The 26134-nt window shown below is 42.8% G+C and overlaps 1 protein-coding gene and 1 long non-coding RNA gene across 7 annotated transcripts in view; one reads left to right on the top strand and one right to left on the bottom strand.

Moving 5' to 3' along the window:
• Gm32458 overlaps positions 1–5810 on the top strand; it is a 32926-nt gene extending 27116 nt beyond the window's left edge. For all 4 annotated transcript variants that reach the window (XR_389625.3, XR_003954443.1, XR_389624.3 and 1 more), the window contains 2 exons: positions 148–365; positions 1031–5810. This is a non-coding gene — a long non-coding RNA (predicted gene, 32458). The remainder of the gene's footprint in view (positions 1–147; positions 366–1030) is intronic.
• Spata16 (spermatogenesis associated 16) overlaps positions 1–26134 on the bottom strand; it is a 345630-nt gene that overhangs the window by 131227 nt on the left and 188269 nt on the right. For 2 of the 3 annotated variants that reach the window (NM_029150.4, NM_027583.3), the window contains exon 5: positions 11284–11368. In NM_029150.4, coding sequence (NP_083426.1) covers positions 11284–11368 — 85 coding nt within the window. The remainder of the gene's footprint in view (positions 1–11283; positions 11369–26134) is intronic. The other variant, XM_017319720.2, reaches the window with a different exon arrangement.

Here is a 26134-nt window from a genome sequence, read left to right as displayed (position 1 = left end):
ATTTCTCTGCAAGCTTGTAAATCAATAACCCATAAAACCCATGGGAAATACAAAAGATAGCCATAAAACCTCTGCATTTCGTTTTGCTCATAATAGTTTTTGTTTTTTGTTTTTGTTTTGTTTTGTTTTGTTTTGTTTTGTTTTCAGATGCAAACCAAAATTGAGGGAAGAGACCTTTGCAGATTTCAGCTGGAAAGCAAAGTCTTTGTGTCAACAACATCCTGGTACCCTAGGAGGAGAGCTGCAGGAGCTGGGGCACCAAATAGCCAGGCTTCAATTCACCCAAGTGGAAGGAGCCTCAGATTGCCCCTATCTCTAGAACTGGTATCATTCTCCAATGAGAGTAAACTCAAAGAAATTTAGAGGTAAATGTTTCTTCCTCTAAAATCCAAACTACCCCAAAGAATTTCTTTAGAAGAGAGAAGGGACAAAGGCAGAGAGAGACAGACAGACAGAATTTGACTATAAGTTTCCTGGGTCATTGACAGATATGACTGCAAAACCAAACCAGGGCCACTAACAGCCTCACACAGTTACACAGGCTAGGGCAGAGCAAGCGTTTCCCAGGAGGGACTGAGGAGTCATCTTCTTGCCACTGTTCACTAAGGAATCTCAAAGATCTATGTGCCAACACCGGAAGGCAGTCAGCGGGCTGCCCCCTGCAGTCACATTCTGAGGCATTGGCAGGGATTCCTGCCTCCAGTTCTTGTACGACCTGGAGGCTGACAAAAGAGCCATTTATTCCTCAGAGACTTAGAGAACCAGGGGCAAGCAGCTTCTGGAGAGATGGCACTTCAGCTGAATTCACATTGAGGTTAAGTAACGATTCCACTCTGTTGGGAAGGGGCTTCTTCACCAAGCATGCAGTGTGTGGTTGAAGAAGTGGGGTAGTGTGTTCAGAGAAGGGTGAGGGGAAAGCAACCCCACTTACTTGGCAGCGTAGACAAATCAAATGCATAACATCTTAGTGACATATTGATGTGAATTTACATATGTATATGGTTCAGACTCTGCCCTTCTTTCCCCCCAGGGGTTGGCACAGAGAGCCTTTCCTTTTCTTCTCCTCTGTTGAATGCCTAGGACACAGAACACCACTGAAGAACTACACAAAATCACACAACCAGCAAACAATGTCACGGTCACTATCTCCTTCATGGGCACACTCAACCTTGGATCAAACATATGCCTCATTACACCTTTCAGTTAAAAGTGAACCTCTCCTACTGGCAGGCCGCCTCAAATAGCATCAAAGCAAAATGAAACACAGGCAGCATTTAACAACGCTGGTAACCATGGAAACATATCATTAAAGAATATATAAACAGGAATGAATAATTAGATGAGAAATTCATTTCCATATTTATCTTTTTTTCCCAAGAGCCAGGAAAAGAAGCTCTCATTTGCCTCAAATCTCAATTTGGACACCTCCTCTTTAGCCTGCCTTGTAATTGAAAAAAATAAAAAAGGACATTTTTGTAAAATGGGAAATTCAATATTGCCTATCTTAATAGACAAATTTATTTTCAGGCCACTGACTTCAGAACAACTCACTGTCCATTGTGGTCTGCTGTGACACTGAATACAACCAAGGGCACTGAAACACTGGGGGTAGTACTCATGGTGGGAAGGGGACAACAATTATTCATATTCAACAGCTGGAAGCATGAAGGGCCTAACATTGGCTTCCATCTCCACTGTAGATAGACAGATGCAGACCCTCCCAGTGCTTTACCCTTGTGCAGCTTCAGCTCAGCTGTATGGTAGGCTAAGCTGGTCATGAACTTAGCAAACAGAAGCTTTGCAATTTTATGAGTTCCCATTTGTCAATTCTTGATCTTATAGCACAAGCCATTGGTTTTCTGTTCAGGAATCTAAGACCAAAAGGCAACCAAAAGATTGGGAAAAGATCTTTACAAATCCTAAATCCGATAGAGGGCTAATATCCAATATATATATATAAAGAACTCAAGAAGTTGGACTCCAGAAAACCAAACAACCCTATTAAAAAATGGGATACAAAACTAAACAAAAAATTCTCAACTGAGGAATACCGAATAGCTGAGAAGCACCTGAAAAAATGTTCAACATCCTTAATCATCAGGGAAATGCAAACAAAAGCAACTCTGAGATACCACATCACACCAGTCAAAATAGCTAAGATCAAAAATTTAAGTGACAGCAGATGCAGGAGAGGATGTGGAGAAAGAGGAGCACTCCTCCATTGTTGGTGGGATTGGAAGCTAGTACAACCACTCTGGACATCAGTCTGACGGTTCCTCAGAAAATTGGACATAGTACTACCAGAGGATCTCGCAATACCTCTCCTGGGCATATACTCAGAAGATGTTCCAACTTGTAATAAAGACACATGCTCCACTCTGTTCATAGCAGCCTTATTTATAATAGCCAGAAGTTGGAAAGAACCGAGATGTCCCTCAACAGAGGAATCGATCCAGAAAATGTGGTACATTTACACAATGGAGTACTACGCAGCTATTAAAAACAATGAATTTATGAAATTCTTAGGCAAATGGATGCATCTGGAGGATATCATCCTGAGTGAGTTAATCCAATCACAAAAGAAGTCACATGATATGCACTCACTGATAAGTGGATATTAGCCCAGAAGCTCAGAATCCTTCTTAGAAGGGGGAACAAAATACCCATGGAAGGAGTTACAGAGACAAAGTTCAGAGCAGAGACTGAAGGAATGAACGTAGCAAACTGGAAATGTGCTTACAGATATTCAGTCCAAGAACAGTGCATTGGAATCACTCGGTGGGGCAAATGTGATAGAGGGCCCCACTGTTGATGGTTTGATTTAATTGTTAACTCAATACATCATAGAATCCTCTGGAAAGAGAGTCTCAAAGAGGGATTGTGGATGTTGAGAGTTATCCTGTGAGGGAGTTGTCTTAAGTTAATCAGTGTGGCAGATCCATCCCAATATGGGCGCCATTCTCTAGGTGCGGGTCCAGAACTATATTGGAGTCAAGCTGAGTATAAGCAAGCAAGCAAGCAAGCGGGCAAGCGAGCAAGCAAGCATGAATGCATGCATTATTCTTTCTTCCCCTGATTATGGATGTGATGTGTAAGTGTTTGAAGTTTCTGCCTTGGCTTGCCCATAATGATGCACTGTAATCTTGATGTGTAAACTGAAGAAAACCCCTTCTTCCCTTCTTGCTTTTTGTAGGAAAATTTGGTCATAGCAACAGGATTACCACTCAAGCCAGGAGATTCTAATTCAGTTGCTACTGGACTCTTGTGCTTGAGATCCACTGAGGTACGCCTACTACTTTATCACTGAAAAGCCTAAGCTAAGAGATACAATACCTGTATACCTGTTGGCCTCTTCACCCCTCACCCCACACAGCTCTACTGTATGCATGACTTTGTCCTGGTTCTGTGGTGGGCAGAACTCCCTGGATTATGTGGCTTCCTTTGGCCTTCTTGATAGGAGCTATCCGGATTGGAACAGAGGATTAAAGTGACCGGAGGTACTCTGGCTTTCTCTTGGAATGCTGCATTTCCTCCTACAAATACACAGCAGGTAGCTATCAGTCAAAGAGACAGACAGATGTGTGCAGCACACTTGCACTTCTCTCAGCTTGGAGCCGAGCCTAAGGAAGACTAGCCTGGATCATCTGAATCTCAGCCAACCTGGTTACCGGGAGTTTTATAGTGGTTGGCACAGAACATTATCACAGCATTAGCCAATCTATACAGAAATGAAGCCGGTGTTAGCAGCAGACCCAAGCTTGCAGCTCTAGGTCCCTGCACTCTCAGTTTCTGCTTGCTTTCCTGCAGGGAGTGAATAGCAATCAGTCCCAGCACCCAGTGCCTTCCCTGGGTCTCTTTGATTCACCCACATCTCTCAAGCCGAGGAGGCGTTGTCAGTTGTCTCAGTTGAGCTCACTTCTCTCCTACTGCTGATCCTTGGGTGGATGTAGTTTCACACTTCCAGAGTCTAGAGGAACCGCTCTTCACCAGTGTATTCAGAGGCCACCATTACTGAGCTAAGCTCTCCTGGATCAAATGTAGTTTGCACTTGACCTGAGGCTGTCCAGAGAGCTGGTGCCGAGTACTGGGAGTTTAGACACAATGCATGGTTTTGATGGAGAACATATCTTTGGGTAAGTGGCTTTGGTGCTCCTTAAATTATGTCTAATCTGAAGAATGTGCGGTAACAAGGCTGCTTTCAGACACTAGGCATCTGTGTTTACAAACTCTCTGACAGGCAAGGCCAAGTTAAATAAACAGATAACGAATATTGGCCATTAGCTGAACAATGCTCACATGGTATTTATAGTTTGTACCTTTCTGTGGGAAACTTTCTCACACGGAGGCTCATCTCTAGGGAGCACATTTTTTTTCTCTAGAAAATGTAGGTGTTTTATTCAATATAATGATAGATGTTTCTGGCTCCTTGACCTCACTTTACCTGTGATTTCATGTTGAAGGTTTTATTTTTGTTCTGAGGTAGAGATATAAGTTTGTACCAAGTAAATGAGTAATATTGGGATGACTTTGCAGTATCAAGAAAAAAAAAGGAGTAGAAAGTTAGGCTTTATTATTAGTTTCAACTCCCTCCTCACTTCAGGGGTAGCTCATAATATGTGACTCTCTGGAGGTGCCAGAGGCTTCTATGTGACTACGAGTTCCTTGATGACCAACTTGGACAGAAGCAATGAATACCCAATTCCTGGGACTTTTGTGAGGGCTTGGAAAGCAACCACTCCAAGGAATCCTGGAAATCCGTAGCCTTTTCCATATGGACTGGTGAGTCGCAAACACAACGGAAGCCAAAAAAATCATTTCAGATTTTGAACTTAAAACATATATGCACGTCTACAGAAGAATGTTACATGATTTCCTAACTAAAGAAATTCATCTCTCCCTTTTGCTGTTTTTCATTTTAAAAAGTGCGTTAACTAATTAAGAGAGTTGCTCTCATTTTTCAGGATATCCACTGGGAACTAACTGTGTAGTGTATACTCTGCGAGACTCCCTTCTTTCATATACAAAATACTTATGGTGTAGGTATCCAACTTATAATCAGCACATAATTTTATATACATATATGGTGCAATGTGGTACATTTGATTCATGTATACAATACACCAAGAACAAATCAGGGCAATTAGCATTTCTTTGCATAATCACTGAATTCCTTAATTACAAACCAATGATGGCAAAAAGCATTCTCAGATGTTAGTGGTTTTGGCTTCATATCAAACTAATTTTTAATTTGATTGATTGATTAAACAACTTATTATTGAGTGGCATTTTGCAATGTGCTTTGATGGCACCATGGAAGAAAGGCAGAATATGAAGCAGTGGTGTGTGTTTTAATTATTTTACAGTACTGTAATTTTTTCTTGCATATATCTTATGGTAGTATACAATTGTTTCCCCTCTAACCCACAAGGAAGGCATTCCAAAGCTCTCCCAACATGTGCTTGAAACCATGGATTGTACCTAATCCTACACAAATTAGATATGTTCCCACCATGCACAGAGCTATCATAAAACAGTCTATAATTTAGGCACAATGAGAGATTAGCAACAGAGACAAGTAGGATAGTTGGGAATGTGGCTTCCTTTTCTCTCAGAATATCTTACTGTTTCTTCACCATTTCACTTGAAGAATGCACTTCATATATTCTCTTCTACATGTGTGAGTCACTGCTTCTTACTTGGGGGCAATTACTAAAGATATATGACAACTTAATACAAGTACTCTACACTATGATCAATGGTTGGGTAGTTGAAATGCTTACTGTGGGATGTAATAGATAAACTATTTATTCATGTTACTCAGAACAGCAAAAAAATTTAATGTACATTTAGTCCCCCTCCTCCTTTTCCCATTTTCTCTTTCCTCTCCTCCCCCCCCCCCCCCCCCAGTTCTTTCAACATGGTCTCACTAGGTGTCCTTGGTTGAACTGGATCTCATCATGTAGATGAAGCTGGCCTAAAAGTCCCAAAAATCCACCTGCCTCTGCCCACAGAGTGCTAGGTTTATAGGTGTGAGACAACATGCCTGGCCCCCATTTAGTATTTTCAAGCCTCGGTTGACTGTGGGTAACTGAAGAAAGAGATACTGTTCATAAAGAGGGAAGCTATGTGTGGTCCCTCAAGACAGAGTGATGTTTGTCTTTTTAACTCTGTATCTCCAGCATGTAGTTGTGTGCTTACTCAGTGGCACATGAGTATGAATAATGAAGACAATTTGAGTATATGAGAAAGGTATTCACCAATTTCAAATGTGCCCACATGACTGAATTGTAAAGATCTGTAGTTTGAATGTCTATTGCAAAATGGTGGAAGCACTCTATGATAAGAACATGCTTGGGGCTATTTTTTGCTTTTGGTGCTAGAAGCAGATGTCTCCTTTAGGCCCAATATCAAGAACAAAAGGATTTGCAGCAATAATGCTGTATAAAGAGAAGGTGTGAATCAACAGCTCAAACACTGAAGTGCATGGGAATACCTTAGGGGTCAGTCCAGGGCACTGAATTCTTGGGGCATGTGAGTAGGAAAAGTCTAGTTCTTAGTTTTATCCTTTGAGAGTAGAAGGATCACACCAAAACAAACAAACAAAACCAGAAAACTTTTTAGTGAGCTTCCTTAGGAAGCAATACAGGCCATTGATAGTTTTGAGATGGCGAACATTTCAATGCCAAGTACAACTTGAATTGGGAGGGACGTCTGAGCGTTCTCTGCACAGATGGAGGACCTGTGAAGTTGGCACTGCCTCAGCCTTTGCTGTTTCACTGCAGAAAGAGGCTCCACATGTCAGGCTCTCTACACAGGCATGTGTTGGTGTCAACAGCTTTTCCAACAATCCCCAAAGAGGGCTCCCTCCTGCTGTGAAAGTCCTTGGCTTCCTCAGAGCCAAGAGCTCCAATTGGAACACTGGAGCCTTTCAGAAGCTCTTTGTCTAGATGTAGGAGCCCACCATGAAGTTCCTTCCTATTACAGAACACTCCGAAGAAAGGAGGTTTACAAAGGATTCTGCTTCTCTACTTTTTAATGTATTTTTTCCCAAGTAAAGAAAACTTAGACCAATTTGATAATTGGTTCATTCCAGAACATAGCTTTGTGATGATTAACATCTTAGCCTTGTGAGTAAGGTGACTCTTTGGTGTGAAGATGCTGAAGTCAACTATGAGTAGCACTGAGGGGCAACCTGTTTCCTGTCATTTTTCTAATCAGCAACTCTAAATGAGGCACCTGAAGGCAAATAAGTAGGAACTTTCCAGCCCTGGAGCTGAGGCTGACAAGATCCCGAGAGTGGTCAGTAGGGACAGTCTATAGACAAATGGCAAATAGTTTATCTTAAAATTGGAAGAAATTGCTGGCATAGATAAAATTGATGATGTCACCCTAAAAAGGTCCCCAGTGGCCCAAGGAAAGGAAGTGATGTAATACCAATTCAAGTAGAAGGTGCTGGGATTTCTTGAGTATTTACACACACACACACGGGATGCTGTGATTCCATCTGCAATTGGTGATTTTGTTTGTGCAAGTTTTAGTATTTGCTGCCATCAAAACGAAACATTGAAATCGATATTATGTCAAAAATTTCAGCTTCTTCTATCAGGAAAATTACAACATTATAGTAGAGTAAAAGTCATAATTCTCAGTGCGGTTCTGGTTCTGATTGTGCTTGGGCCAACTTCTAATGCAATGAGATAAATAAACATGCGTCTGTGTCTGTCTGTCTGTCTGTCTGTCTTCGCCTCTGTCTCTTTCTGTGTCAATGAATCTGATTCTCGGGAGGTACTGAGATTGTGATTTGAAGGCCTGAAGCTTGAAGATGATGAAGAAAACTGAGAAAATAAAAATTTAGGTGGGGAATGAACTGAAGGCAGCTTGTCCCGGTTCCCTGGGGGTTCTTTGCATGTCTTTTGTGGCAGCAAAATTTCTGTTTCCACCTTTTCAGATTCCATATGAGGAGCAGTACTGAGAGGGTCATCTTCTTCCATCTCATTGCAGAAGATAAGGCCATACACACTGATGAATATGTTATGAACACACAGCCAAGGGTGACCATGGATGAACGGTCTCTGGAGATGGAAGAACTCAACCTCCCTATGTATATGATCCCTCACAATTTAGACACACACTAAGAGGTTGGAGGCTTGGTAGACAGAATAGAGCTTCTAATTAAAGTTCTTATAATAATAGTATTTTAGGAGTAAGAGAGCTTGGATTGTAAAACAAAACAAAACAAAACAAAACAAAACAAAACAAAAACAAAACAAAACAAAACAAAACAAAACAAAACAAAACAAAACAAAACAAAACAAAACTTGCTTTTCTTCCAGAGGATCAGAGTTCAGTTCTCAGTACCTACATTGGGCAGCTTACACCTGCCCATAATTCCAGTTCCAGGGCATCTGACACCCTCCTCCGGCCTCTGTGAGGGAACCTACATATGTACATGCATGCACATCATCAGGCATCTACTTCAGAATAACCAGTTACCAGCTCAACTAAGCAAGCCCCACTTTGCTGCTTAGCCCAGCCTTGTGATGAAGTTTCAAGATGTTCCCCCTGAAGAATAGTTGGTGGCAGAAGACTGAACATCTTGCTACAGAGCCAGTGTGTGGGCCCCAGTAGTTATTGTCAACCCACTTTACCTCTGCAGAACGAATTCTATCCCAGAATAACATGCGCAAATACTTTAACCAGAGTGAGGTGGCTCAGTGAGAACTGTCATATGGCACAGACCATATGACACTATTACACCATTTTCTGCCCCTTGACGGAGTGATGATAAGGGGGCATGTTTCTAATACAATTAAAAGCTGTCCCAGAGGTAAGTATGAAAGAGAACAGCTCTCTTATATCTGATAGTATGTAGGTCAACCTACGCAGAGTGGATGGAGATACACTAAAGTTTTTATATTCTGAAAGTTTGTGTTAAGACCTCCAAAGAGAAAAGCTAATAAGAGGAGTAGGGGTTTTATGCACTTGGAAGGGGACATAACAGGGGCACCTTGACTTACGGTGGCATTATGTTCCAACAGTCTCTCCCATCTATCCTAAAATGCCTTTAATACATCTAACAGCAAATGTTGTAGCTTAGACTTGTCTATCTTGAGTACATTCACAACACTTAGATTAAGTTTCTGTTAGGCAAACCTTCTAGCACCAAAGCTATCTCATAAGAAAACATTGACCATCTCGTGTAAATTGATGAATGATGTAGTGTGAATTGAAAAGTGTGAAGTGGAAAAAAAAAAAAAAACCCTAAGCCAAGCCATCTTACGTTAGGGATACCTGCAATAGAGTAAGTGCTTTTTATCCTTCGACTTAGCTTATATGGGAATGGCTTCGTGAGAGCATCTCCATGTGTACCCATTACACTTCCCCACGCCCCTTTCTGGATACACTGACTTCTCATCTCAGAATGGAGAAGAAAGTGGTGCTTGTCCGTTCCAGTTTTTTGAGGCAGACTCTTACTATTTAGCTCAGGCTACTCTTAGAGCCAGGATCTTTCTACTGAGCCTTCCTAATGAGAGATGACAGGCAGGTGCCACCTTGCTGGGCTCTGTTTAATGGCTGCTCACAACTGGATGTGTCGATGTGATCTGTTTGTCTACAGGCCGTGATGTCAGGGAGCATCATGAAGCTGATAAGAGAGCCAGGCATCCCGTCTTTTCTGCTGAAGCAGCTTTGGCTGAAGCCGGAGACTGATTTTACTCTTGCTAGTTGAGGTTAGACCTCATTTGAGTCAGGGCTCTGTTCATGACACAGGCGCTTCCAATTAAAAGAATACAATAAAGGTGTGTATCCCATATCACTTACTAATATAGAATAAGAAAATAAAGGACTTGTGATATTAATTTTTGTCATTGTGAAGATGTACATATTGCTGAGTGGAAGTTATTTCTTACTTTAATGTGAATACAATGAGGATATTATGTTCTTTGTAAGCTAAAGAAAAGACAGCTCCTTTTGCTTAAAAGTATCAGACTCTAAGTCTTGTTTATACCTCCACTAGCTGCATTTCCCCCTAGTTTGATATAGAAAGGCCAGCATCACACAGGACTTGTTTGTTGAGTGAGTGAATAACTTAAACCCAGCATTTGTTAGTGGCCTTCTCTCCATGAGATCTGCTGATCTCTTCTGGATATTCATATCCTCTCTTGCTTCTTTTAAGATTGCTTTGAGATCCATCAGTCAAATGTCCACATGTCTGCAGCACATTGCTTGCTTTCATATCGACGATTCTGAACAGTTAGTTAAAAAATGTTGTTTAAAAGTATGCATGTGTGCATCAGTGTGGGGCTCGTGCCTGTGAGTGCAGCTGTGCTCGGGGCAGAGGAAGGGGTCGTGTCATTGCTCCGATGGGTTTGTAGGTGGTGGTGAGCGGCCAGATGCTGGGAGCGAAATACTCTCACTGTCTCTGGCCCCTACAACTGGTTATTATATTATATTATATCATATTATATCATATCATATTATATTTTATTTTATTTTATTTTATTTTATTTTTGTTTGTTTTTTAGTGTATCATACTTACCTAATTACTATTAGGAATGTCTTTCTTGGGGGATTAAAAATGCTTTTCTGAAACCAACTTTTTTTTTTCTTTTTTTTTTTACCTTTTTCTATTTTTCCGTTTAGATGACAGGTCTCAAGTACAACACAGGTAATTTAAAAATGAAAATCTATTTTTTTCCTAGTAGTAGGTAAATTGAGCTTTAAGTCTTTAAATGGAAACATGTAAGTTACTGAGTCTTTTAAATGGAAGGAGACTGAACTAGGGACTCTCCAGTTTTCCTTACTAGTCTGAGAAGTGATGGCTTCTTTGGGCTCTGAGAGGACATGCTGCTATCATCTTCAACAAGTGACAGAATATTTGCTGTTTCCCAGTTTTCAATAGCAAATATCATCCATTAATTCCCCTCATCCTTCCATTATCCAAAATTCATGTGACTAATATCACTTTAGATGTTTGGTTTTAAAACTTGTAACTCAAAAAGAATGCATGAAAAAACACAATATATTTTAAAGGATATGTCGTCACAGCATGCCTGGGACATTGTTCTTGGGATGTCTAAAATTTATACTGAGTTGTAAAACTCAAGAACGGGCCAAGGGTTAACAACCCTAAATTTTGCACTTAAAATTAGTTTCAGAAATCTACTTCATTATAAATAAGTGCAGTGCCACTGGGCAGCACCTGTCTGATTGATTCACCCAGAGCTCCCTCTTCCCGTGGTCTTTTGCGCACCCATCCTCCCTAGCTGGCGCATCCGCTTTTACCTGCCAATACAGTTTGATGAGCTTGCTTACAGAGTGCTCGCTCCCTCCACAGAGCCAGAACATGTAGTCCGCAATCATGGCACTCCTCGGAACAAGAACAGATGTAAAATACCGTGAATTTATAAGGCAGCAGGAAAACTGTAATAAGCAGCATGCACAAACACTAGTCAAGATTTCACAATGCACACATTTAACCGGAGTAAGATTAAGCAAAAGCAAAGCACGTTTTTAGGATAGAGAGAGTGTGGCGTTGCTTCTCAAGCTGCATGGGAACTGTAGAAGAAACGAGCCGTCTGCCTTCTACACGGTTCTTACATTTGTAAAACCCAAGAGCACTTAAAGGCTGCCAGATATCTTCATGCTTCGTTTTGGTTCCTTTGTACAAAGCCTTAATAGATGTACAGAATAGCAGATCCCAAGGGTCTGTATTTGTGGGGATGCACTTCATAGCAACTCTATGCTGTGCTTTACACACGGACTTTAAGCCGTCTCCAAGTCTAGCACAGCTCTGAGCTATTAGGTGGGTGTTTAAGCACACCTCGGATTTTACCAGACTTAAAAGATTATTTATCTTTGATTAAGTTTGCCTTTCTACAACTGAAAAAAAAAAAAAAAAAACCAAAACAAAACACTCCAATTCAACAGATAACCCCTTCCTCCCAACTTTGTGTCTAATTGAATTAGCTTCTGGATCCAGAGCATACAGACACTGCATTGGGCTTATTAAGCTGAGGGGGATATTAAAACTATTGTGGAATGGATATTAATTCATTACTTAGCACCCCTTGGAAAAACAGTTTACTTTTATGGCTGTTTCTTTGCTAGGCTTCTCTATTTCCTTTTCCCCAGAGATTACAAATCCAATTAAATGTGACTAGAAGTGATTCCAAATTGTCACGTTAGCCAATTAAACATATAATAATCCTGTGTACCTAATCACTAGCACCGAAAGTTTATTTATTTAAGTAGAGCTATCACTGTGTACTTCTGCGTGTTTTGCTTATCTTTGCCTGCAGATACGTGTTGTTTCTTGACATCACTGTAAATTGAATTAGAAATGTTCCTTCCCTAAATATAGGCTGTCTGAGGCACAGGATCTATAAAGTTACTATCACACTTTTCTCAAAAAATTAAAACATTTACATTCTTGCTCAGGACAGACAAAAATTAGGACTTCAGACATTAACAATGGGGCTGGCGAGATGGCTCAGTGGGTTAGGTCATTTGCTGGGCAAGCATGAAGTCCTGAGCCGAGACCCCCAGCATCCATATACAACCCAGACATAGTTATACATGTGTGCATCTGTCTCTAGTCATAGAGCTGTGGATGCAGATGGGGCATCACCGAGGCTTGTTGTCAACTTAGCTCCATGTTCAATAAGAGCCTCTATCTCAGGGGATAAGGTGGGAGAGAGAAAGCAGCGTATCTCTTGTCCTCTTCTGGATTCTGCAAGCATGAACAAGTATGTTTGTGGGCTCTCTCTCTCTCTCTCTCTCTCTCTCTCTCTCTCACACACACACACACACACACACGTGCACACATGAGTGTGCACATGGACAAACACACTAACAATGTGAGTGCGGAGTGCGACACTTCAAGCAGCAGCATTTGGTGAACTACCCAGCTCAAGGTTTCCTTTGTCGGAATGGAATATTGGAAAGGGGTTGTCCATTAACATTCCAGTGAAGGACAGTTATCTTCTAAGAACCCTGTCCTGTTTCCCAAAGGCTGTAATAATAAGACAAGGCATTCTCGGAGGCTTTGACATTGTGTGAACATGTATAGAACATGGGTAAATTTTAAGAACAACAGGTACTAGGAGGCAAAGTTGCATTTCAGATGTTTGCCTTTGGTAGAGGTATTTGGAAAAATCTCATGTTGACCCAAAAGCAAATGAACTTGCCATGCAGGTGCCTGTAACACTAACACGTTCGGCTGTCAGTTCTGAATGGAAGGGATGAATAGGAATAGAGTGGAAGAAACGCATTCCCCAGGGCAGCACTAGTTGTTTTTCTAGGAGTTGGGGACTCTGGTGCCATGCTAGAGAATCTGTGTTCTGATTCCTCCTTCTACTGGAATTTGGCTTTAGGAATTGGGCTCAAAAATAAGTTCAGTTTGGGAGGTAAGTCAGAAAGCTTTGTGCACTACATCTGCTTCCCCGTGGACATGGCGGCCACCTGCCTTCCTCTGCTTCCTGTCAGAACCCTGCTCCACAGATCAGCCTCAGGAACCAGTGCAAGTCTGTGGAGAAATATGACAAGGGATGGAAGCATTATGCCTTGTGATATTTGTGAGCCAACAGATAAGGCATTTTCATTGACTTGAATTTTTTTTTTTTTTAAAAAGGGCAAAGACAGCCAGTCCTTCCACTGAGCATCTCTAAGTATTGAAGTCCCATGGGAGACCCAGGCTCTGGCAGACTTGCCATGCAAATCAAATGCAAACATTTCCCACTCTCCTTCCTGCTCTCCATCAGGGATCTGTCCTGAATACCAGTCAGCATGATTCAGGGTCACTCTGCCTTTGTTTCACTGTAGGCATTCCCTGTGTCACTCAGCAGAGAGTATTTGTGTCATCTGGTCAGAAGATCACAAGAGCACAGTCCCTTTATTGAAGTTAGGACTTTATTATCTGTCAGTTTGTAACTGCTAAGCAGCACACGGAGCACTTTGCAGGGTAAAGCATGAACTCAACACACCAGCTTCCACACAGGATCTCAGTCAATCGAGCCAGCCATGGGAACTACTCGAACAGTTCTCCCACTCTTCCTTGTGCTTCTCTTCCAGATTCCCCTTTCCTCCTGGAGGCTTCCTGGCAGCTCACAAAGATGACCTTCCTATCCTAAGCTGGTTTGCCTTACCTCCTCCAGTTACTGCCTTCCTTTCTTCTCCATTAAATAAACCAAACAAAGGCAGACATACCAACAGAAGCCCTTTCTAAGAAGCCGCATGCACCCTTTAGGTGGAATTACTCCCTGAGTGAAAGCAAGCAGGACTCTTTCTTCCAGCGTCACTAGAAGGTTTCATATTGCCCAGGGTGGTGGCTCACCTCTATTCTATGTGACATGCACTGGGTACAGGGATGACGTCACTTCCTGCTTGGCTTTCTTTCTGGTTTTCTCCTATGACCGGTCACTCTCTTGAGGCTCCTTTTCCAGGGCTCTTCTCACCTCCTTGAATTCCTACTTTTGGGGTACTCTCAGGGTTCAATGCTTGGGCCTTGTCTCTTTCTTTTGTTTCCATTTCCTTGGTGAGCACGTGGGTTTCATGGTTTTTAAGTACCAAATATATATGGCAATTCAAGACTTCTGCCATCAGTCTAAACCACTTTCTGAATTACTGTAATCTTCTGGAAGCTAACTTCTCAGCCTCGCTACTTCTCAACATTTCTGCTTGGATGCCCAAGTGGTATCCAGTGGAACAGAACCAGAGTGGGCCGCTGATCTTCCTTCCTCTCCCCCAACAGCTAGTAGTCTTCTCAGATATATCAGCACACAGTAATTTTATAAGTTATGGAGGACAATATGATATTTTGATGGATATATATCCATATCCATATATACATTGTGTTTACGTGGAATAATTAAATCTTCATAATTAGCATGTCTGTCGATGACGCTTCTATCATTCTCTGGAGTGAAATATTCAAACTCCTTGCTTTTTGTGAAACTGAAGTTATACTACATACTAGCATGTACTCACCATCCTATGTACTTGCACGAACAATCTCATTTTCCTATCACCTGTCCCTGGCGACCAACTCCTTCCACCCACTCTTTCCCCCTCCCCCCAGCCTCTGCTAATCATTCAGCTACTCTATATTTCTAGAAAATTAGCTTCTTTTGCTTCCACTGGTAAGGCTGTGGGATATGATACTTCCTTCAGAGTCTGGTGTACCACACTCAGCACAAGGACTTCTGGGTTCACCCGCACAGTTGCAGACAAGCAGGAATTCATTGTTCTCTGGTTAAATAGTATACATGTCTCCATACCACATTTTCCTTCTACCATCCATCCACTGATGGAGGCATGGGTGGGTTTCAAACCTTGGCTTTTGTGCTGTGATCGATGTAGAAGTGTGGGCATCTTTTTGACATGCTAACTTTATTCCTGTTGAGATGTGCCTGCTAGAGTCATTGCTGGGTTAGACTGTAGTTACCCCCAAATCCTGGACTCAATAGTGCTTCTCTCTCATTCTCCACCTAGTAGCCTGCTTCAGAATACAGCACCCTTCACACCTCTAGCATTGTTACCTGGTCCACACACTCTTATCTGACTTACACCACGGCCTCCCAAGCTAGACAACTTGTTTCTGCTAGTCTATCTTCAACCCAGGATCAAGTGACAACATTACAAGCATGGGGTTAGAGCAGGCTTTGAATCTCCTGAAGTAAAAACCAGTTTTTTAATGACATCTGAATCCTGTGTCATCTAACCATTCCTCTGCCCTAATATTTTAAAAAAGATTTATGTGTATATGGACATGTGTGTGAGCATGTATGTGACTGTGTGTATGTATATGTGTGTCCTTTCAGACAAGAAGGCATTGGCTCTGCTGGAGTTCAAGGTGGTTGTACTGCCTCTATGGGTGCTGGGAACTAAATTTGAAGCCTATTGGCAAAAGCAACAAGTGCTTTTAAGCACTGAGCCATCTCTCCAGCCCCGTTTGACCACATTTGTTCTGGCTAATTCACTATGCTGCAGGCACTCTGCAAGCTGCTGTTCCACAGAAAGACCAGGCAGGCTACTCTGCTACTGCCTATGGAATTTCTACCTGGCACCCTCTCCAGGAATCTCTCTCCTTAAGCATCCCACTGATGCTCACCTCCTCAAGATGTCATTTACCCTTGCTACGGGGCACTGACACATCTTACTTCCTCCAGTAAGGATCTTGCAGGAGACCGAGTGAGTTTCTCCTTCCCGCATGTGGCTTCCTGGAGACAGAGTTTAAGTGGTCAGGGTTGGTGTGAGCGCCTTACCCACCAACTCGCCTTACTGGCCCTGCTCTAGTAGTTTTGTGCTTCCACTGTCTCCCACTGTCACAGGGAGCAACACTGTCATATGTGCTTTATAGCTGGTGTACCACTGTGTGCAAATGAAATTTCAGTAATGCTCGCTCCTGTGTGCACGGCCCACACATCCTCTTGCTGCCAACAATGGCACTGGAGCCCACCACAGAGCATCAGAGCCCGCGGCCTGAAAAGCCTCACGGCTTTATTATCTGGCCGGCGCTGGAATTCATCCCCTCAACCCAGACAGGATTATCCGCGTTAGTCATTGCTATGTCTCCAGTGCCTGTGTCAACAATGTAGCTTGCATGTAATCACACGAGTATTCATTGAATTAGCAATAGCATGCTATGTTATTTGTTATTTATTTGTGTGCTCCAGAGAGTCCAAGGTTACCAGCCTTAGCCTCCTAGGACGAGAGCTGGAGCGGTCTGGCCTTAGGGTGATTTCTGTCCACATTTAACAGTGATTTTGCAGTGGAGGAGTTGTGACAATGGAGAGACAACCTAATTTGTCCAATATGAATCCCAATGCACTTTAGCTCACAGGAGAGCTTAATACATGCTAATGGATGCTGACGTGTTTATCACATAAATGAGAGAGGAAGGTGCGAGGAGGCACAGTGGCCCGATGTGGCGTATCTAAGATTATGTTTACTGTGATGCCTCCAGTCATGTGTCAACCGTTATTGCTTCCCTGCAAGCAAATCTACTATTGCTTTGATATTCTGTTTGAATTCATTTTATGGAGCTGTCGCTGAAGCCACATGCATTTACTCTATGCATCTGTTGACGCATGTACAGATACAGTCATAAGTAAAAAGTATTTATGCCATTGACTCAGCTTACTGTGACTCAAATGCTGCTCGTACGGGATGGCATACGCACAATCAAAGAATCAGACATTGTTATTGATAATAGAAGAAGTAGCTTACATTTCCTAAATTACGGTCAAGGAAGGTTCCTAGGTACAAGCACATCCAGGCCAGCTGAGTTTTCGGAGAGAAATCTTCAAACTGACCAAGCAATTCTAAGAGCATGCAAGTATACAATCTCCATATCTGAGGGCCTACGCTTAGTTTCAAGATTTCCAGCCTTTGTACCGAGTGTGGCCACACGGTGGTGTGGAACAATAAGGTATGCATAAACAAAGGAGAACTACAGCCTGCAGCCCTCAGTGTGGCCTCCCCGGGCTCACTGGCTGGGACCTTGAAAAGTCATTTCCTTCATCACCTTGCCTTTAGGCAGGATCACACTTAAACCCTTCAAATGAGACTGATGAGAATCCATTCTGTTGTAAAGACCTACACGGAAGGACACTGCTCTGAATTCCTCGCGAGTCCACAGTCTCCCAGCCATAAATAGCTTCTTATGCAGTTTGAATCTGCTGGCTTTAGAACTCTCTCCAGGCCTAACGCAACCCGACTGGCCTTCTTCTTTAGAAGAGCAATTCTAAATATCTCCGCAACCATTTGTTAACATTCGTTAACATGGCCGGGTTAATTAATTAACCCATCTGGTTTGCTCTTTCTCTGCGGCCCTTTTTCTCACCATTAGCTGGTTTCATGGTCGCCTTTTTAATTCTTTTAAATCCCCCTCTTCTTCCTGTTGCAACTGGAAATGGGCTCCGCCAGAGTCTGAGGAGCTGTGTAGGCTTCTCATGCAGCTTCTCCATTGATTTCTTGGGCACAGAAACTCAGAAGGGTGCGTGTATGTTGGCTAACTATAGACTCTATCCATTTTAACATACTTAAGAACTTGTTTCTTCCTCCCTGTGCTTAAAAAAAATTCCTCAGGATGACACATGTTACATATTCATATGCATATATGTTATTAATTTTAGATGAATTAATATTGATGCCCAAATGTATATTCCTTTTGAGTATAAATACATAATAATAAGAAGGAGCTGTTATTCTGAGCAGAAAGGGCAAACCACCAGGTTCACTCCAACACACAGACATACACAGTCACACACACAGACATGCACATAGACACACACATGCACATAGACACACACAGATAAAGACACACACACACACACATACACACACACCCCCCAAGCATCTTTATGCAGATTCATATTTTTCCATATAGCAGTTGGCTACAGTAGCATTCTGCTAACAATGTAAAATGCAAACGACATGCAGACATGCAGTGAGGCCTGAACTCCTGGGGGGTGACCTACAGTTCTCAGCTGACTCTGTTTTTCTCCTCAGCACATTTCCTTGCAGCTCCACTCACACTCCCACCGAGCGCTCTGCCACCAGAGTCTTGGTTGGCCCTTTGTTGCTGGGATTCCTAATAGCAACTTATGGTTTTCTTGATGTTGTCTCCTTTCTCTAGACCTGTGCTAGCCAAAAGGGCTGTTACTATCCCCAAGAGGTTAATTATATTTAGATGGAAGAAAATTTAAAAATTTAATTCAGTTCCTCAGGTTCACAGGCACAGCTTTGGTAGCCGGCAGTCACCGGTAGCTGTAGTTTCCATATTGAGGGGCACAAACCATCTCTTGTGACCAGAGGTTTTACTGGACAGAGCTGCTCTAGGATCTAAGCCATGGAAGCCTGCCAGATAGTGCCTCACACAGGCTGCTAAGTGCGAGGCAATCCATCCTTGGTTATTTTTAAATAAAAAAAAAATCATGACTATGTAGGTGCTTGATGCCTCTCTTTCTTTTGGCGGGGTGTGTGTGTGACAGGATCTCACGTGCCAAGGCTGGCCTTGCAGTTGCTATGCAGGCAAGGACTGCTGGAACTTTGGGTCCTCTGTTCCCACTTCCTCAGAGGTGGGATTTTTGGCATTACTAAAGAGGAGCTCTGCAGTTCCCGTGTGCATTTCTTCAGGCTGAGCAGTGGCCTTCTCCTTCTTCCAAAACCAGCTCCCAGGAGGCTCTGGCCTTCCATGTTCTGGGCGTGTTCACATTGGCACTTGATGGGCATTGAAGAAGGTAAGCATTTCCAGTTCCCTTTCCACTGAAAGAAGAGAGGCTAACAGCCAAGTAGCACTCCACCAGATGTTCCTGGTAGGGCATGTCTTCACCGTCTAAGGTTTCAGTGACAGCATTTGGAATGCCTCTGTCACTGTGGTTTTTGAAGACCAGGCCGAGACAAGAAGGAGCCAGCAAAGCCATCTCCAAGGCATCTCAGGAAGTGTGAAGGTAGGATCTGCCTTCCACTTTTTAAGTAGCTTAATATGGGTGACACGGGAAGTCCTCCAGAAACCCCTGCATTTGCTCTACTGAGGGCAAGTACATAAACTGAGAGCTCAGAAAACCCCGATTTCTCAGCTCCTGGGGCTGTGGCACAGTTCCTCTTTAAACACAGAAGGAATGAAGGTTTTTCTGGGCTCCCAACTTGCTCATCAGAAGACATTGGAAGCAAGCAGGCAGAGAACTTGACTGAGAAAACCTGTCACTACATCTGGAGAAGACACTGAGCCTCCGAGGTAACACAGCCGGGGGCTCCTTGCTGGCATTGCCCTGAGGCCAGTGATAAAAGAATCTTTGAGCTTCCACTTGCCTGAAGACACTCTCCTTTCCACATTCCCAGTATTCATTGTCATAGATGAAAATAAATCTGTTTTGCATTATTTAAAAGAGGAAATTTCTTTGTCTTTAGATTTCTTTGTCTACTTGAATAGCTGGAGACGGTCTCTAAGACTATTTATGCATTAATTTAATACATACATCTATTCATTCGTGTGTACATGCTTATGTATGTATGTACATGTGCACTTGGGCCCTGGTGCCTATGTGGCAGTCAGAGGACAACTTTTGGAAGCCATGTTGTTTCTGGGGATCAAACTCAAGTCAGTGGGCTTGGTTGCAGGTACCCTTAGCCATGCACCCATCTCAGCTATCCTGTTGCCACCTTCAAACTTGTTCAGCGGTTCCTGCCAAGCTCTAGATTCCGACTATGATTGGCATTCCAGCCATGCTTGCTCCTGCATGACTGTCTTCCAGTGTATCAGAGGTTTGCTTTGTGTATGTTGCCTCCCTGCTGGTCTGCAATTTCAAATCCTACTCATTTTTACCTTCACAGTTGGTAACCAGAACACAGGAGCAGTAACAGTACCACTAGGACAACTGTTGTAACAGCAGCCAGTGTTCTCCGAGTGTTTATGGCACTTTCACAGATCATTTAATTCCTAAGACCCAGCTATGAAGGTAGGAATGTGCACACAGGTTTAAAGAGGTTAAATTTCAAAAAAGTCGTTAGTGTTCTAAAGACTGAAAGCCAGTTAAAGTTTTCTCCAGGGTTCAGTGGGACAGACTTCACTTTTCTGGGCTTTTCCTGTGCATCTTTCACAGGACTCCATGTACCTTTCTGGAGCTAAGGTTTTTTTTTTTTTTTTGTCAAATGGACAATTGTTGATATATTATTTAAAAACAGACATCCCTGCGGTTGATCATGTACTGTGGTGATACCATTGCTGATGGTAGCAGTCACCATCCCTCTCTGTCTCATCAGAAAACATGTTTTCTTCTCACTGGGTTTCTTACAATTTTTCCTCCTCATCTGTGTCAGAAGGACATGATTATTTATATTAAAATATTCATGTCTGTGAACATAGAAGGGATGCTACCAAGGAGGGGAAGGTTCAGGGATGCAGGAGAGCGAGTGTGGAAGGGGCCATAGAGTAGATATGATTGGCTTGTCTGGAAAGCTTACAGTGGACCCACTCTAATGTATAATTCTTTTTTGTTGTTGTTGTTGTTGTTGTTTTGTTTTTTAAAGACTGTGTGTGTGTGTGTGTGTGTGTGTGTGTGTGTGTGTGTGTGTGTAGCCCTGGCTATCCAGGAATTCCCTCTCTAAACCAGGCTAAGCTGGAACTGAGGGAGATTCATCTGCCTCTGCCTCCCGAGTGCTGGGATTAAAGCCATGCCCCAACACCACCAGCTCTGTATAATTCATATTCACTGAAAAAGAAAAAAAATGTGTTCTTGAAGAGGCCTAGGTGAATAGAAATAATTCCAGGATTTATGTATGAAGGATTTATTTGATTTTTTTCTGTTTGGAGCCCAATTGCTCCAGATACTTTTCTGAATTCTAGGACAAAATACCCGACGACAAAGTAACTTGAGGAAGAGAGGGCTCATTGTGGCTCACAGTTCAGAGGTGCAGTCCTTCATGGCTGGGGTGTCACCATGGTAGGAGTGCAGGGTGCAATGTAGAGAGGCAAGTGATGGAGTGTGGGGTACAGTATAGAGAGGAGAGTGTGGGGTGCAGTGTAGGCGAAGAGAGAGATGGAGTATAGGGTGCAGTGTGGGAGAGGAGAGAGATGGAATGTGGGGTGCAGTGTGGGAGAGAAGAGAGATGGAATGTGGGGTGCAGAGTGGGAGAGGAGAGGGATGGAATGTGGGGTGCAGAGTGGGAGAGGAGAGAGGTGTAGTGTGGGGTACAGTGTGGGAGAGGAGAGAGATGGAGTGTGGGGTACAGTATGGGAGAGGAGAGAGATGGAGTGTGGGGTGCAGTGTCGGAGAGGAGAGAGGTAGAGTGTGGGGTGCAGTGTGGGAGAGGAGAGAGATGGAGTGTGGGGTGCAGTGTCGGAGAGGAGAGAGGTGTAGTGTGGGGTACAGTGTGGGAGAGGAGAGAGATGGAGTGTGGGGTGCAGTGTCGGAGAGGAGAGAGGTAGAGTGTGGGGTGCAGTGTGGGAGAGGAGAGAGATGGAATGTGGGGTGCAGTGTAGATGTGCACTGGTGCCCTGCTCACTTTCTTTTTTCCGTTCAGTCCAGAGCATCAGCCCCATAGAATGGAGTTGCCCACATTTAGGGTCTTTTTGCTTCAGTAAACCAAATCTCGAAACTCATTCAAAGGCATGCTCAGAGATACTTTTCCATGGTGATTATACATCCCATCAAGTTGATAATCATGATTAAGTATAAAATCAACTATTCCAAATGTTTTGAGTCATGGTAACATGCAGAAATATAAGGACATGATTTTGACCTTGGGTGACTTGCCCTCTACTTGAATACAGTACCCAAGTGTACGGTATTTTACACTGTTAGAGAGCCATGCAAATATAAGCTACATAAAGCTAACTTATTACAAATCATCAGTGCTATGGAATATTAAAGGGAAAAGTGATTGCCTCTGACTCTATGGAAGGATTTTGCACTGGGGTGTGAAAACAGGCTAGTGTTGTTTCAGGGACGATAAAGAAAAGAAAATGGGTCTAGGTCTTTGTTTTGGTTTCTGCTTTGTGCCAGTGGCATATTACATATAAGAACATTGAAGGGAAAAAAGCAAGGATTCAGACAGAGGAGAGATAAGCTTGTGCTGAGGAGTTGTGAGAAAGGTCCAGAAAATTACAGTCAGGACAAAATTGGATCCATCCTAAATTCCAGACAGATGAACTTGGATTCTCTCTTTTAGATATAGGAAACAAGTGAAAATTTTCCAGCAGAGAGACTACCATGGAACTTTCTACTTTTGAAATTCCAGCCACTGCTGCTCTGGGTTCAGAGATGGGAAGAGGGTCTCACCCAGCTCGCATCTCAGGCTTGCAGTTAGCAGGGGTGATGAGCACCCCTGACCACAGCTGTTCCAGCAGAGACTCTACTTTTCTATTTAGCCATAGGCTCATAAGCTGTGTCCTTTTCTCTCTGGATCCCTGTTCTGTACAGCATCATGAAGGTGTTATGATGAAGCAGGGTCCTGGAAGGGCCTTATGGATACAGGAAGGAGTCTCACTCAGTACAGGATTCTGGTGCACTCATTTGCATACTTCATGAATTAATTAAGCCTACAAAGATGGGAGTCTAAGATGAATAAGCCATTTCCTATTATTAGAGTCTAATGGAGAGGCAAACATGCACAAAGATAATTATATCACAATGAATAAAGTGGAATAATCAATACACACATTAGTGCAGCTGAGAGGCCTGTTAGTGTTAAGGAGGGACCTGCTTGCTCTGATGAGTAAGACAAAGGGAGTGTAGACTGGGAAACTTATTCTAGGTGGGGTACAGACTAAATCCTGGCACAGATGGTAGAAGCATGGGAAATCCATCAGTGCCATCTGGTTAAGGTAAGGGAAACAAGGAGAAAGGCATGAGGAAGCCATGAGGGAAGGTGTGAGAGAAATGGCAAACCCTTAAAGGTTTGCAGGGAAGAGTGGTATGGGAATCTCTGTGCTCTTTAGAGAGAATGTCAGCAACTCTCATGAAATGCATTTGAAGGTGAGATGAGATGTGAAGGTATTTCAGGTGTTGGCTGGAAAACTGGAAACCAAGGTCTTGGCACCACTTGTAGAAATCTCAAATGACGAAAGCAGAAGAGAAGGTGTTCAAGACAGTAAACACTGTAGGATTCAACATCATATCAGGGATGGTTTCTGCACAAGAGTTTGAAACCAAACAAGCCTGAAATTGTCTTATGTCACTTTCTAGATGTATGAACTTAATGATCAAGGAAACAATAGATAAAGCCAAAGCAATACTGAGTTTGGCTTGAACTAAACAGTCCAACCCTTCAAGTGACACTGTTTAAATACAGCACGTGAAATTAACTATGTGTCACCCCGAATCCTTTAGGATCACTGATGGAGCCTGGAAAGCCTCAGAGATGCTCTTCCTACATGGGGTTTGGAAGGGGTCTCTCTGGAACATCTCTCAGTGTCAGTCACCCGAAATTTTTAGCCAAATTTAATCAAAATCTACTGACCACTTATTTCCTGAAGGGGGTTGTGGCTGATGATGTGTGGGACAAGCCCAGACAGAATAGATGCTCATTCTTGAACCACTTTCCCCAACTGAACACCCTCATCTTTGGTATGAAGGGAAATGTGCGATGTTTCTAGGTTTGCAAAAGATCGTAAAGTTTTATCTAATGCCTTACAGGAATAAATGAAGGAGAATATGTAGGATAAAATGAAGGATGTACTCTCTGATCATCCTGAAGAGGAGGAATAAGCTAGAGCAGAGAATCTGGCTGGCTCAACGCAGGCAGTCCTGCGTTTAATTTTGCTTCCTGCAGTTCATACCAGCAGACTCTGCAGCCAACATAAAATGTAAAGCAGTTGGAGATAGGAGCATTCAGAGCAGAAAATAAACCCATTCACAGTAGAGGGACAGCTTACAGTGGAAATAGCCTGAACCAACTGTCACCCTCCTGCCTGCCACTCCATCTCCTGATCCCCGCTCAAGTGGGAAAAAGCCTCAGAATGTACAGGGATTGTACAAGCTGATAAGACATCTTAATTGTTTAGCATAATGTACAAATCAATCATAGTTGTAAGCTCAATTGTTTACTTTTCAGGGACCTGAGACCCACAGGCAGCGAAGGGGAGAAGAGTGGTTAGTGAATGCAAGCAAGCCTTAGTTTGATGAAAGTGTACTCTGTGGTGTTGTCATGGCAACCACAGCCAGCCATGTGAAGTCATGTTTACAGAAATGATATGTTCTCCACAGTTGTGCAGTGTCTCATCAATTAAACAAAACCAGATGAAAAAAATAAGGTGACAATAGTTATCAATTTTCTAAGGGTAAGCCAGGTTTTCTTCTCAAGGCTCCTCATCAATGGTCCCTTGTGACGGAAGGTGTTAACATTTAGTGCTGTATGGGGCACTTGGGCCCAGTGTTGGATCAGCATATATGATGGTTGCAATGATTATTTTGACAGTCCAAACACCCATACTCACTGTCAGGAGAGGGAACGGAGCTGAGAATCATTCGCTGACATTAATTGAGATTTCTGAGGTGGTCCATCATTCAAATGGCAAAGAATTCTTCTGGGGTTACAGGTGTTCATTCATTGCAGTAATTGTGACTGTATCAGTAATTTTATTTGTCACATCGTGAATTTAATCAGACTAGGAGAGCAAAGTGCTCAGTGTCCTATCCCTAGCATGGGCAATGATGTCTACAGAGTTTTTCTCTTCATGGAAAACCCCAGAGAGCTACGGGACTCTGTTCACCAAACCCAGCAGTTTCCTCGCAGAGAGCCGGCTCATTCTTCCAAACTAGCAGAGGCCTTAAGGTCACACAGAAGCATTTTCTGACTTTAGGAGTGACATTGTTGTTTAAAGTAGACACCAGATGGCTTCTGGATGTCTTCAGACTTGTGGAAAGTCCCTGCTGCCTCTTTTCTTTCTTAAAATATAAGGCGAGCAGCTTCGTTTCTCAGGTGAAACACACCTAAGCCTAGCCCGAGGTCGGAATGACAGGGTTCAACATTTCCTCCTCTCAAAACCTTCACTCAGTGTCTAGTTCTTCAAGGTAGCAGTCCATCTGGAGATAACCTTTCAATTTGACAAGCCTCTGAAAATAGCCCGTGCCTAAATTGTTTCTTCAAGGACGAAATACCATAAGAGAAGGCATTTTCGTCCTTTCTTAAGGGCTCTGCACAGTTATGCTTCCTGGGAAGGTGGGAGCAGCCACAGTCATTGACCAATTTGAATGAACTGTTTTTCATTCTGGTAACACAACAGTAATGTGCCTGGAAACCAGGCCTAAAGTGTGTAGGGGCTAGGGTGCCTTCGTTTGAATCTCAACTCCTTCATTTGTTAGCTGTGTGACTTTGAACAAATTATTCAAGCGGTCTGAGCCTTCTTGAGTGATAGTGCTGATGGTAACAGCTCCGTGGTCTTGGACTGTCAAGAGATTACAGGCTCTGGCTCATGCACTGCACGGCAGGTAATCTCTGATGTCTGCAAAGCATCCAGAAACTAGCATCCTGTCCAGGCATTGACACTCCTAGTTAAGTGAAACAAACATGGCTGTGTTCAGAATACCCAAATGAGCTTATTTAGATTTTTTGCAAAAGAATATTGATTTCTCATTGTTATTAAAGCTTTTTCTTGTGATTAAAATCTTATAGATGTTTATAATTAATACAG

This window comes from Mus musculus, chromosome 3 (genome assembly GCF_000001635.26).
Source record: "Mus musculus strain C57BL/6J chromosome 3, GRCm38.p6 C57BL/6J".
NCBI lineage: Eukaryota > Metazoa > Chordata > Mammalia > Rodentia > Muridae > Mus > Mus musculus.
The sequence above is the reverse complement of the archived record's forward strand: the minus strand, read 5'-3'. Positions and strand labels throughout refer to the sequence as shown.